At 40.4% G+C, this 12,009-nt stretch overlaps 1 protein-coding gene across 1 annotated transcript in view; it reads right to left on the minus strand.

Annotated features, from left to right (window-relative positions):
* The window catches only part of LOC138958199 (intraflagellar transport protein 140 homolog), a 38,768-nt gene that overhangs the window by 13,251 nt on the left and 13,508 nt on the right, over nucleotides 1-12,009 (minus strand). The window contains exons 16-21 of the mRNA XM_070329288.1: nucleotides 11,422-11,553; nucleotides 6,786-7,021; nucleotides 4,343-4,520; nucleotides 2,849-2,932; nucleotides 672-778; nucleotides 220-315 (exon numbers count right to left, since the gene is read on the minus strand). Of these exons, the coding sequence (XP_070185389.1) occupies nucleotides 220-315; nucleotides 672-778; nucleotides 2,849-2,932; nucleotides 4,343-4,520; nucleotides 6,786-7,021; nucleotides 11,422-11,553 (833 nt within the window). The remainder of the gene's footprint in view (nucleotides 1-219; nucleotides 316-671; nucleotides 779-2,848; nucleotides 2,933-4,342; nucleotides 4,521-6,785; nucleotides 7,022-11,421; nucleotides 11,554-12,009) is intronic.

A 12,009-nucleotide genomic window follows, 5' to 3' on the forward strand; every position in this document is an offset into this window, starting at 1 on the left:
GCTTTGTTTTTCTCAGCCCTGAAGAAAAAAAAATAAGGATTCACACATGAAAAAAGGAATACCTTTGGCGGTTACAGGAGAAATTCCTCCAAAATTAGTCAGATCTTAAAACCTGATTTTAACACATCCAACAACTTTACCATGAAAAATGTCGCGCACAAAATGATGCACACAAAAAAATGAATGGCAATTTATTTGCAAAGAATGATCAATACATACTTGTCTTTGCTTTTACTGACGTACTCTTCCAACTGATCTGGGTCATCTACCAACATGCGAGGCACTTCAAAACGATGAGTCTCGGACTTCTCATAGCTGGAAACATACACCAAACACAAAGGCAATGAATAGACGCATACCGAAAACAACACCGTCAGGTTTGTATGTGTTGTGGGAGAGTGACCTTTGATTGCAAAACCTCTGCCAAACATTGGAGGGGCCAATCAATAGCCAAGGAAGTGTCGGAAACATGTGCCCGACAGAGTTATATTCCTGAAAATCGATTATTCCACCTGAGATCAATGGTCAAAACGTTGTGCTACAGCAACATTTATCTTAAAAAGTTGATACCAAAAATACATGATTAAGATTTAATACATTTGTTATATAACAAAAACTATTAAAAAAAAGTAGAAAAAAAAAAGAAATGAGCAGAAAGCTGAGAAACTGACTTTGGAATGGCACCGTTGGTGTCTCCTCTCTCCTCCAGGTGGCGTGCGTAGTTGTAGTAGGTGGTTCTTAAGTGGATGCGATCGTACATCTCAGCTGTCTCCAAAGCCTACAACACAATCATTTCCTTTAGAAAGCCACACAAGCATAACCAAGGCCTACAACACAATCCTTTCCTTTAGAAAGCCATACAAGCATAACCAAAGCCTACAACACAATCATTTCCTTTAGAAAGCCACACAAGCATAACCAAGGAACTGTACTGAACATCTCTTAACCTGATGTTTTCTTGCAAAAACCTCCTATATTCTTCAATGAATCCTTGGAAGGGAACACAATAGAGCTATGGAACTACTTGATATGTAAAACGTCTTTTTTTCATTACCCTTACTCATTTTTCTTTTTTTTTTTTTCTTTTTTTTTTCTTCATTTTTTTCATTTTTTCATTTTCATTACTTTATTGTCCCATCGCTGGGAAATTCGGGTCGCTTCCTCCCAGTGGAAAGCTAGCAGCAACGGAGTCGCGCTACCCAGGTGTCTGCGTGTTTAGGTGTATTCAGCCACCTGCACTTATGGCAGAATGACCAAGGTCTTTTACATGGCTTCCGTCTCTGGGTCTGCACATAAAGTTGACCCGTGTCCGTCCCGGCCCGAATTCGAACCTGCGACCTTCCGATCACAAGTCCAGTGCTCTACCAACTGAGCTACCGGGCCCCCATATACCTAACCTGTACAACCTTCTACTGCTCACAATTGATAGACATTTTGTTCTGTCCTATCAACTCCCTTTGAGGCAATCATATTGTGGCACAACAGGGACGAGCCACAATAGACGAATTGTGACCCTCCACCACGAAATGAGTCGCATGTCACCTCACGCGGTTCTGCGCTAGGCATGATATAAGTCCGGGGGGGTGTCTAGTAACAGTGTGAGGGTCACCATAGTCACAGGCTTATAACTCGAAAAGTGTTCACTCTTTTCTAAAAACGGTTTTTACCACTGGTATAATAAAAATAAAAAACTCTTTAAGAAAATGTAAAAATATGAAAATCCTGAAAAGGTGACATGCGACTCATTCCGTGGTGGAGGGTCACAATTGTGTCGGGTTTGTATGGGTTGTGAACGAGTCAATACCCTTGCTGTAAGTGAGACAAACAATCCACATGTACCAGACATACCCCCTCGCTAGTGACTGACCTGTAAGGCCAAAAAAAAAAAGGTCTGTTTACGGTAACATAGGGTGAAAAAATAGGGTCGGTAGGTCGGCGCCTTTTTTTTTCCTTTTTTTTTTCCATTTTTCTTTTTCCCTTTTTTTTTCTTCTCCCCTCTCTATGATGTTTCACAGTTCATTTCTTCTCATCAATCCCTGTTTTTGCCCAACATAACTATAAACAGTACTTTGAGCTTACCTCCCTTCTGTCATCTGCTGTTTGAGCGCAAACAGCTCTATTTTGGATGCGTTTTTGGTTTTTTTTCAGACAATCCAAAAAAAAGATTAGGGTCGGGCCTAAAAACTAGGGTCGGTCGGGTTACCGTAAACAGACCTATTTTTTTTTGGCCTAATGTCCCATGGGAAAGTTACATTTCCCTCGTGACATTATAGGCAAGTCAGCTAGTGAGGGGTGTTTTAAGCGTGTTTTATTCATGTTCTTTGATACAACAACAAACAATAACAACATTAAGAACGTCAACAAGCAGACTGCTTATGTGCACGTAGCGAGGGGTGTGTCTGAAACGCGTGGCCAAGGAATACGTGTAGAAAGCTTGCCTCACTAAAAGCAAGAGTATTCCCTCTTTCACAGCACACAAACCCACAAGAGTTATTTCCGGAGTTCCCCTATTTCCTACATTTCAGGTGTCCCTTTAATTTCTTAAAGTTTATAGAGCAAAACCCTGAATACATTCTTTACTGAGAAGTGTCCTCTCAACAGAGGGGGCCTGTCAACACAGGTACAGTGGAACCCCCCTTTTAAGATCCCCCAATTTAAGACTCCCTCCTTTTTAAGACCTTTTTTTCTCAGACTTTCTGTTCGTAACGTCAGTAAATTTACCTCCATTTTAAGACTCCCTCCTTTTTAAGACCTGATTTTCTCAAATGTTTAAAGGTCTTAAAAGGGGGGTTCCACTGTACTACCACTGTATGTAAGATTGCAGGAAATAAGTGCTGTTGGTCCTCACCTTTCCCCACTGCCCTCGAGACTGGTAGTACTCGTTGAGCAGGTCGTATCGCTTGCAGTTCTTCAACAGTCTCTCACCATCCTCCTGCACAGCACAATCACATTACATTATTTTTCTTTCTTTCTTTCTTTATTTGGTGTTTAACGTCGTTTTCAACCTAGAAGGTTATATCGCGACGGAGAAAGGGTGGGGGAGATGGGATAGAGCCACTTGTCAATTGTTTCTTGTTCACAAAAGCACTAATCAAAAATTTGCTCCAGGGGCTTGCAACATAGTACAATGTATTACCTTACTGGGAGAATGCAAGTTTCCAGTACAAAGGACTTAACATTTCTTACATACTGCTTGACCAAAATCTGTACAAAAATTGACTATATTCTATACAAGAAACACTTAACAAGGGTAAAAAGAGAAACAGAATCCGTTAGTCGCCTCTTACGACATGCTGGGGAGCATCGGGTAAATTCTTCCCCCTAACCCGCGGGGGGACCAGGGAGGGGTAAATCCTTCCCCCTAACCCGCGGGGGATACTATTTTTCTTGACCCTGTCTTTTCTGTGCTGTCCTTGTGTTGGTGAGTACCGATTTCTTTTGTTTTTCACACCCACAGTCATTTAGATTTAGAATATTATTCTTGTTGGGACTTTTAAATATACACCTCTACTTCTCTTATCCCCTTCCTGTAACCATCTCTCCCACCCACAGTTGGATGCCCGCACACATGCATGCACACACACAAGCACCAAAGCTGCCCCAATATCTTTACTTTTTCAATGGTAACAAAAAGTTAAAAGGTTTGGTAAAAGTCGAGACTGAAAGCTGCAAAGCCTGAGATGACCACATGAAGTTCTCAGCAAGCGGGAGGCAGGGAAATTTATCAACTAGGAAAAACGAAGTGACCGTAACTGCTCAGGACTTGATCTGTCAATTCGCCCCATGAAAGCGGCATATGGCTGCCTGAATGGCGGGGTAAAAACGGTCATACACGTAAAAACCCACTTGTGTAAAAGCATGAGTAATTGTGTTTCAGCCCATGAACGAAGAAGAAGCCGAAGATCTGTCAATGTACTTACATAGTGACCCAGCTGTCAATGTACTTACATAGTGGCCCAGATGTCAATGTACTTACATAGAGGCCCAACTGTCAATGTACTTACATAGAGGCCTAGCTGTCAATGTACTAACATAGAGGCCCAACTGTCGATGTACTTACATAGAGGCCTAGCTGTCAATGTACTTACATAGAGGCCTAGCTGTCAATGTACTTACATAGAGGCCTAGCTGTCAATGTACTTACATAGAGGCCTAGCTGTCAATGTACTTACATAGAGGCCCAGCTGTCAATGTACTTACATAGAGGCCCAACTGTCGATGTACTTACATGGAGGCCCAGCTGTTGATGTACTTACATTGAGGCCCAGCTGTCGATGTACTTACATATAGAGGCCCAGCTGTCGATGTACTTACATGGAGGCCTAGCTGTCAATGTACTTACATAGAGGCCCAGCTGTATGGCCAGTACGGCCACCCGAGCGTCCAGCTCCGGTTCCTTCAAGGCCTCCCTCAGCGCCTTGGCTCCGCGAGCGTGCCCCATGTTGCCCAGACACACACTGGCCACGTCTAGACGCCGGTTCTTCACACACATCTTGGCCATGTTCTCCCACACAGACTCGCTGAAGAAAACATGATTTCAACAATTAATGAACGCTACAGAAGAGCTTTCATGGCTGAAGTAAACAGGATTTAAGGAATTAACAAACACCACAGGAGAGCTTTCACGTCAAAAAGTTGTAAAGTGTTTATGATTGTGTTCTATTCCGTCAATGGCGTCATTCTGGTAATGATGTTGTTATTGCTTTTGTAAAGCGCTTTGTGTGTTCGAAAGCGCTATAGAAATCACCATTATTATTATTATTATTAATAATATTGCTCATTTGGATGGCACACCGTTGGCATGCAGGCAAAACACGTTCTGTTCTGTTGTCTGCAACCTGATAATACTCTGCCAAAGCTAACAGAGATGGCTAAACATGTAGCTCACTTAACTAGATCCATCAATAAATATGATTTAGAAGAATCCACAACTGCAGCAAAACCTTCCAGTTGCAACCTTCAAAATGTCCAGAAAAATCTGTTGTAAAATGGAGGGGTCTTTAATCAGAACCACATGTGTTAGAGACCAACCAAGCCAAGCCCAACTCCCCCACCCCCTTCTTAGCGATACACTTTTCATTACTTACTTTAGTTTCCTCCAAAATTATGTCAGGTGACATGATAAAAAAAATTTTTAAAAATACTACAAAAAGAATTCAGACAACAGTCTCAAATTTCCACTAAAATTATGTCATGACATGATAAAAAATAAAAAAAATACTACAAAAAGAATTCAGACAACAGTCTCAAATTTCCTCTAAAATTATGTCATGACATGATCAAAAATAAAAATAAAATACTACAAAAAGAATTCAGACAACAGTCTGAAATAAGCAAAAACACAATTTCAACAAAAGTCAAACCAGCAAGAAAAACCAAAGCAGCATCAAAAAGTTAACTTTAAAATAAAGTTAAAAAATTGCAACCAACTGAAGCAACTGAACCTGCAACAAAAACAATGTGTATAACCTGATAGGCAGGACACTGTTGAGAAAAAAATGAGCAAGAAGTGCTGAAACATTCACTTGAGATTTCTCCTTTCTTCTTTAACACTACTGTGACTAGCATTGCCACGGCGTTAACGTCCTGCCTGCCCAAGCTTGCCACCAAGAAACTTCCCAAAAAACAGTAACTGTAAAGAAATCTGTCTAGCAAGCTTGAATTAAGTCCAATCACCACCACATTTTGTGTACTAATTAAAAAATGGATGCCCAGTTCAGTCGTGCTATTTATAAGTTTGTCACGCAATTTGTTTTAGCAAAGGGGGGGTGAAAGGGGGATAATTTGTGTTTTTTTACGTTTTTTTGTGTGTGTTTTCTTTTCCACTGCTTTTTTAAAAGTTATTTTTTAACAGAAAGTATTATAAATAATGTTATAACCAAACAAGGTGTAAAACATATGAATTAGCTGAAATATTGTTAACATTCTACACAGAAATAAGGAGACAGTACAAAGAAAAAAACAAGCAAATCCCGCATTCACTCACAGCATCCTGACTCAAATGAAACAAAACTGTGACACTCACCAAATGATGTCTAGGTAATCCATATTGAATATAAGTCACATTTTCACAACAAAGTCCCAACTGTACACCTATGAACATTTCCAAAAGGATTAGGAGGCTCCAGCCATCCATTGTTATCAGTGCTGCCACGCCCCCTTCCAAACTACACGATTCTAAGATCCATGCAGTACCACCCTACCACGTGTAGTTTGCCGACTCATACTAGCAACAACAGGACTGTTTCTTCCTCAATATCACTGCTATTATCGCTTTCTTGAGGCGAAAACAACACGTCGGAATCATGATCTACAGGATCCTCAAGATCCAACATCCGGAGAATCTCCTCCCGTGACAAGGCTCGCCTTCGATTCATTTTTTTTTGTTCGAAAAAACCACGCAAATCTTCTCTAATTTGCACATGGCGGAAGAGCAAGTCACGTGTATCAAGGGAAACAACTCAATTTATTGCAAGCTTCAAAAACCGGGAAGCAATTTAGAGTCGTGTACCGTGTATGTCTGTTACTCAAATAGTCACATCACGTCCATGGGCGTGTCAGCGCTGTTACTAATTTAGTCACCTCCCGTCGCGAAAGTGTTAAACTTGATAGCAATGTTAATTGATTCACTTAGAGTCCTCTATTCCCAACTATAAAACTTCCATATTGTCAAATAATGTACAAAGAAATGCACACAACACATCATTTGTGATGCATGAACACACACACACAGACACACACACAGACACACACACACACACACACACACACACACACACACACACCTTTTAATAAGCTTGATGGACTTAAATGCCTCGTCCATGTTGCCCGTGGTGAGATGAAAACTGAAGTTCAGCATGGCATCACGCGTAGATTTGTCGCTGGATTCCAGACCCACGAAGTCGCGCATAATCTTACGGGCCACCAGCTTGGGGTAAGAAATGGCGCCTGTCTCTGGGTTGACGATGCTTTCACCACCGGTGCTTTCCTGGTTCCCGTCTTCTGGAGCCAGGTTTTCATTCTGTGATGGAACATTTGTCATGTACATTAAAAACTAGATTCAAAAGAATTGCTATTATTATAACTCTTATCCAGATACAGGAATGTGTCAAGATTACCAGAATCTATCCAAATCCATTGGACATCATAGGTTCCAGGGGTCTGACACTTAGTAAGATACCTGTTACAAGTATGTTTTTCAACATTTCTCAATGTTACTACCTTTTTTGTTCACATTTTATTTCTCCATTATGTTCTTCAAGTTAACTTTGTTTTAAGACTGTCTCTCTTAAGACTTCATTATTTTACATTTAGTCAAGTTTTGACTAAATGTTTTAACATCGAGGGGGAATCAAGACGAGGTTCGTGGTGTATGTGTGTCTGTCTGTGTGTGTGTGTGTGTGTGTCTGTCTGTGCGTGTGTGTGTGTGTGTGTAGAGTGATTCAGACGAAACTAATGGACCGATCTTTATGAAATTTTACATGAGAGTTCCTGGGTATGATATCCCCAGAAATTTTTTTTCATTTTTTTGGATAAATGTCTTTGATGACGTCATATCCGGATTTTTGTAAAAGTTGAGGCGGCACTGTCACACCCTCATTTTTCAATCAAATTGATTGACATTTTGGCCAAGCAATCTTCGACGAAGGCCAGACTTTGGTATTGCATTTCAGCTTGGAGGCTTAAAAATTAATTGATGACTTTGGTCATTAAAAATTTGAAAATTGTAATTAAAATTTTTTTTCGTATAAAACGATTCAAAATTACGTTCATTTTATTCTTCATCATTTTCTGATTCCAAAAACATACAAATATGTTATATTCGGATTAAAAACAAGCTTTGAAAATTAAAATCATAAAAATTATGATTAAAATTAAATTTCCGAAATTGATTTAAAAACAATTTCATCTTATTCCTTGTCAGTTCTTGATTCCAAAAACATATAGATATGATATGTTTGGATTAAAAACACATTCAGAACGAGCGGTGGACAGACGATGCTATGAGTATACGGATTGCGGAAAAAATGCAGTTGGTTCAGTTTCATTCTGTGAGTTCGACCATAGACCATTTATCCTGGACCGCCAACTAGCTCTCTCTCCGCTCTTTCTCTCTATTACGAGGTAGCGCCACTCGCATTTAGGAACTTACGCTTACATGGCCTTTCAGAAATCAGGGGGATGTCATATCCGGTGTCGATTGTAACCATAGACGAAGTTGCCGAGGTAAGTTCTGAAAATGCTAAAATAAACTCAGCAAAAGTGCACATGGAACATGTTTTTCGATGAGTTTTGTTAAGTTTAGTTTGGAGTTTTGGAAAATCCATTTCATTGTCACCTCCCATTGTCACAAATAACTGGAGCGTGCTTTCTTTTCACTGTCTTCGAATCGCTGGCCTTTCAAACCGGACGTCACGCGCCCCTGAAAGTCGAGAGTCGTAACCTCGAAGGGTCACGTGACGAGTTGGCGGTCCAGGCTATTTGGTCTATGGTTCGACTGAGCTTGACTAAATGTTGTATTTTCGCCGTACGCGACTTGTTCAGAATTATGGAAGTCTTCAATGTGACTCAATGCTTCGACGGGCGCAGTGGCGTGGTGGTAAGACGTCGGCCTCCTAATCGGGAGGTCGTGAGTTCGAATCCCGGTCGCTGCCGCCTGGTGGGTTAAGAGTGGAGATTTTTCTGATCTCCCAGGTCAACTTATGTGCAGACCTGCTAGTGACTTAACCCCCTTCGTGTGTACACGCAAGCACAAGACCAAGTGCGCACGGAAAAGATCCTGTAATCCATGTCAGAGTTCGGTGGGTTATGGAAACACGAAAATACCCAGCATGCCTCCCCCGAAATCGGCGTATGCTGCCTGAATGGCGGGGTAAAAACGGTCATACACGTAAAAATCCACTAAAAACACGAGTGAACGTGGGAGTCTAGCCCATGAACAAAGAAGAAGAAGAAGAAGACTCAATGCTTCATGACAGTTTGTTCCTTGCTCAAACCCTTCCTTACATCATGTGACCTTTTAGATCCGCTTCATACTGGTTGACGGCAAGACAAACAAGAAATTTCTCAAAGGGAAATAACCATTCTCACTGCACCCATTCTCACTGCCACCAACTGAGAAGGTTATTTCCCTTTGACCATGAATATGTTTCTCTCTAAGTCCTTGTAGAATCTTAATGCACCAATAACTCCCTAACCGTGTGTTTGACTGGTCCCAATTTTTGTAAGGACCGTCTCAGGAATGTATAGAACCTGTTCACCAAGTTTGGTGACGATCGGTCCGTTCATTCTTGAGATCTATATGCGAACACAAACACACAAACACACAAACAAACACACAAACAAACACACAAACAAACACATCGACCGAAACCTATACACACCCCTATACCGGGGGTGTAATAAAGTACTTCTGCTACATCAGCGTTGTTGTTTTGAATGTGACTAAAGCAACACAACATAACAGTAGGCTCAATTTACAGTAAGGTAACTCATAACATAAGGGTCGCAATACCATTTTCTTCAACGAAATTAAAAGGAAACTGTTAAAACACAGAATGTAATCACAAATAGCAAGGCAGCTACTCTTGCAGCCAGTGTTTTCAAGCACAGCTCAGGAGATACAAAATGTAATTTATCTCTTTTAAAAAACAAAACAAATTTAAATAGCATTGAAACCATTCTTTACTGCAAAGCAACTTCTGCGTAATAAACATCCATTTTAACTTAAAAGCATCAACTAAAAAATGGAGAGAAATTTTTTTTTCAAAAACAGCAACAAATGTTAAACAAAAACTCATAACTGTAGGAACCTGTGCTCTCGCCGTCAGCCCATGATAAAGCCCATGATAAAGAACCTGCCAGAGCAAATCAACATCTTTCAACCCAACTATCATAGAGCACATCTGTTCAGTGGTAGCTTTAATAGGACAGCTACCACCAACAATATTATAATCAGATCGTCTACCTTATAGGTTGCCACCTATGGAGTATTTTTTTCAAACTTCCAGTGAAAATACAAACTGTTTTAGGTAGGCATCAGAAACAATGGTTTGTAGACCAACTGAAAAATGCCTATCACATTCATATCTTAAACACATAAAGTTGAACTTTCTTTCTTTCTTTCTTTATTTGGTGTTTAACGTTGTTTTCAACCATTCAAGGTTATATCGCGACGGGGGAAGGGGGGAGATGGGATAGGGGAAAGGGGGGAGATGGGATAGAGCCACTTGTTAATTGTTTCTTGTTCACAAAAGCACTAATCAAAAAATCGCTCCAGGGGCTTGCAACGTAGTACAATATATGACCCCACTGGGAGAATGCAAGTCTCCAGCACAAAGGACGTAACATTTCTTACATACTGCTTGACTAAAATCTTTACAAACATTGACTATATTCTATACAAGAAACACTTAACAAGGGTAAAAGGAGAACAGAACCTGTTAGTCGCCTCTTATGACATGCTGGTTAATTAGCATCGGGTAAATTCTTTCTCGTCCCAACCAATATGGGACTCCCCCTAACCCGCGGGGGGTATAAAGTTGAACATGCTCAGGCATTGGCAACCACCTTTCAATAAAACAATTTAAGTCTTTACTTAAATTTGGTTATGACCTGGTTCAGCTGAGACCTCCATAAGACAATCGGAAAAGATAATTTGGTCGCTTTTCTGTAGAAAGTCAAACCTACGATAATTCAAGGGAGTCAAACCTCCCAACTTCCTTTTCCGTCTTGAACGCAGCGCGAGAAGACGTGTTTTTCGTGGACCTTCAGTAAGCTGTCGATACACTTGTAAAATTCACCGACTGTAAAGTTCATCTCTAAATAATCTAAGATTTCTTCAAACAAATTTTTGTTTTCAGATCAAGTTTTTGACAGCGTACGAGGGTTGGGGCAGGGCACAGGTGTGGCGGAAACTGGCTCTTACCAAACTTTTGAGAAAATATGGAATAGCCAGTTTGATGGCATAAGTAGACATGGCTAATACAAGTAACTGTGGCTTACATAAAATGTAACATAGGCTTTTGCCAAGAAATTCAATGTAGACACAAGTCAATTTCATTGGGTTGTTGCTGCATGCATGGAGTGGATGCAAGAACATTTCTCTGTCTGTCTGAAGCTGAAGTCTGGTCATAACAACCACCTGCCCGCAAAAAATACCCCAAAGGATCCCAGAAAATGTTTGTCCAATACAATTTACCTTTGGAAAGCAATCACCTGTCAATAACAATCACTTTTGGTTCTTCCCTTGGCTGGTCATCATAGACAGGATGAGACTGTACTTTGTGTCAACAAAATGTCAATAACAATACAGATTAATTCATTTAGGCATGTGAAACAATTGTTGCTACTTTTCACAACTACTTAAGTAAATACCTGTAAAAACAACGTAATTTCGACAATCGCAAAAAGAGGGTGTACCTTTCTGATGAAGTAGTGGTAAGGAACCTCGATGCCAATGAACGTGCTGTAGTCAGGTGGAGTGGAGTAGCTGTCCTGAATCAGCACTCCATGCTCCGACGTGCAGAACAGCGACACAACCATCGTCTCCACCTGAAAACAAACATACACAATGTCAAAAAACTACAAGAATCCAAATCAAAAGAATCATGACTCAGTCTGTTATCATTTCTGTAAAACATGGTAAAAAGGCCACAGCATCTACACAGCAAAAACACTTACTGAGAAATGGAATGAATACATTTGCCACCAGAGTAATTGAATTGAATGAATCTCTACTTTAAAATGTTTGTCTCCACATTTATGTTGTCCTTCTGATTGCTGAATACTCTGTACTGTGGAAGCGAGCATGCGATAAAAACATGCACTGAAAATCATAAAAAATATATCTTCAGAAAAAGAATACTTAACAAACAAGTACCCATGAAGATTGAATGTTTAGAAAAGGCACATCATCTACACTAATCGCCACACAAAAGACATGCTGTCCTCCCACCCACCCCCCCACTCCACCTAATCTTCTCAACGCACACACGCATGCACAGACAC

This window comes from Littorina saxatilis, linkage group LG2 (assembly GCF_037325665.1).
Source record: "Littorina saxatilis isolate snail1 linkage group LG2, US_GU_Lsax_2.0, whole genome shotgun sequence".
Classification (NCBI taxonomy): domain Eukaryota; kingdom Metazoa; phylum Mollusca; class Gastropoda; order Littorinimorpha; family Littorinidae; genus Littorina; species Littorina saxatilis.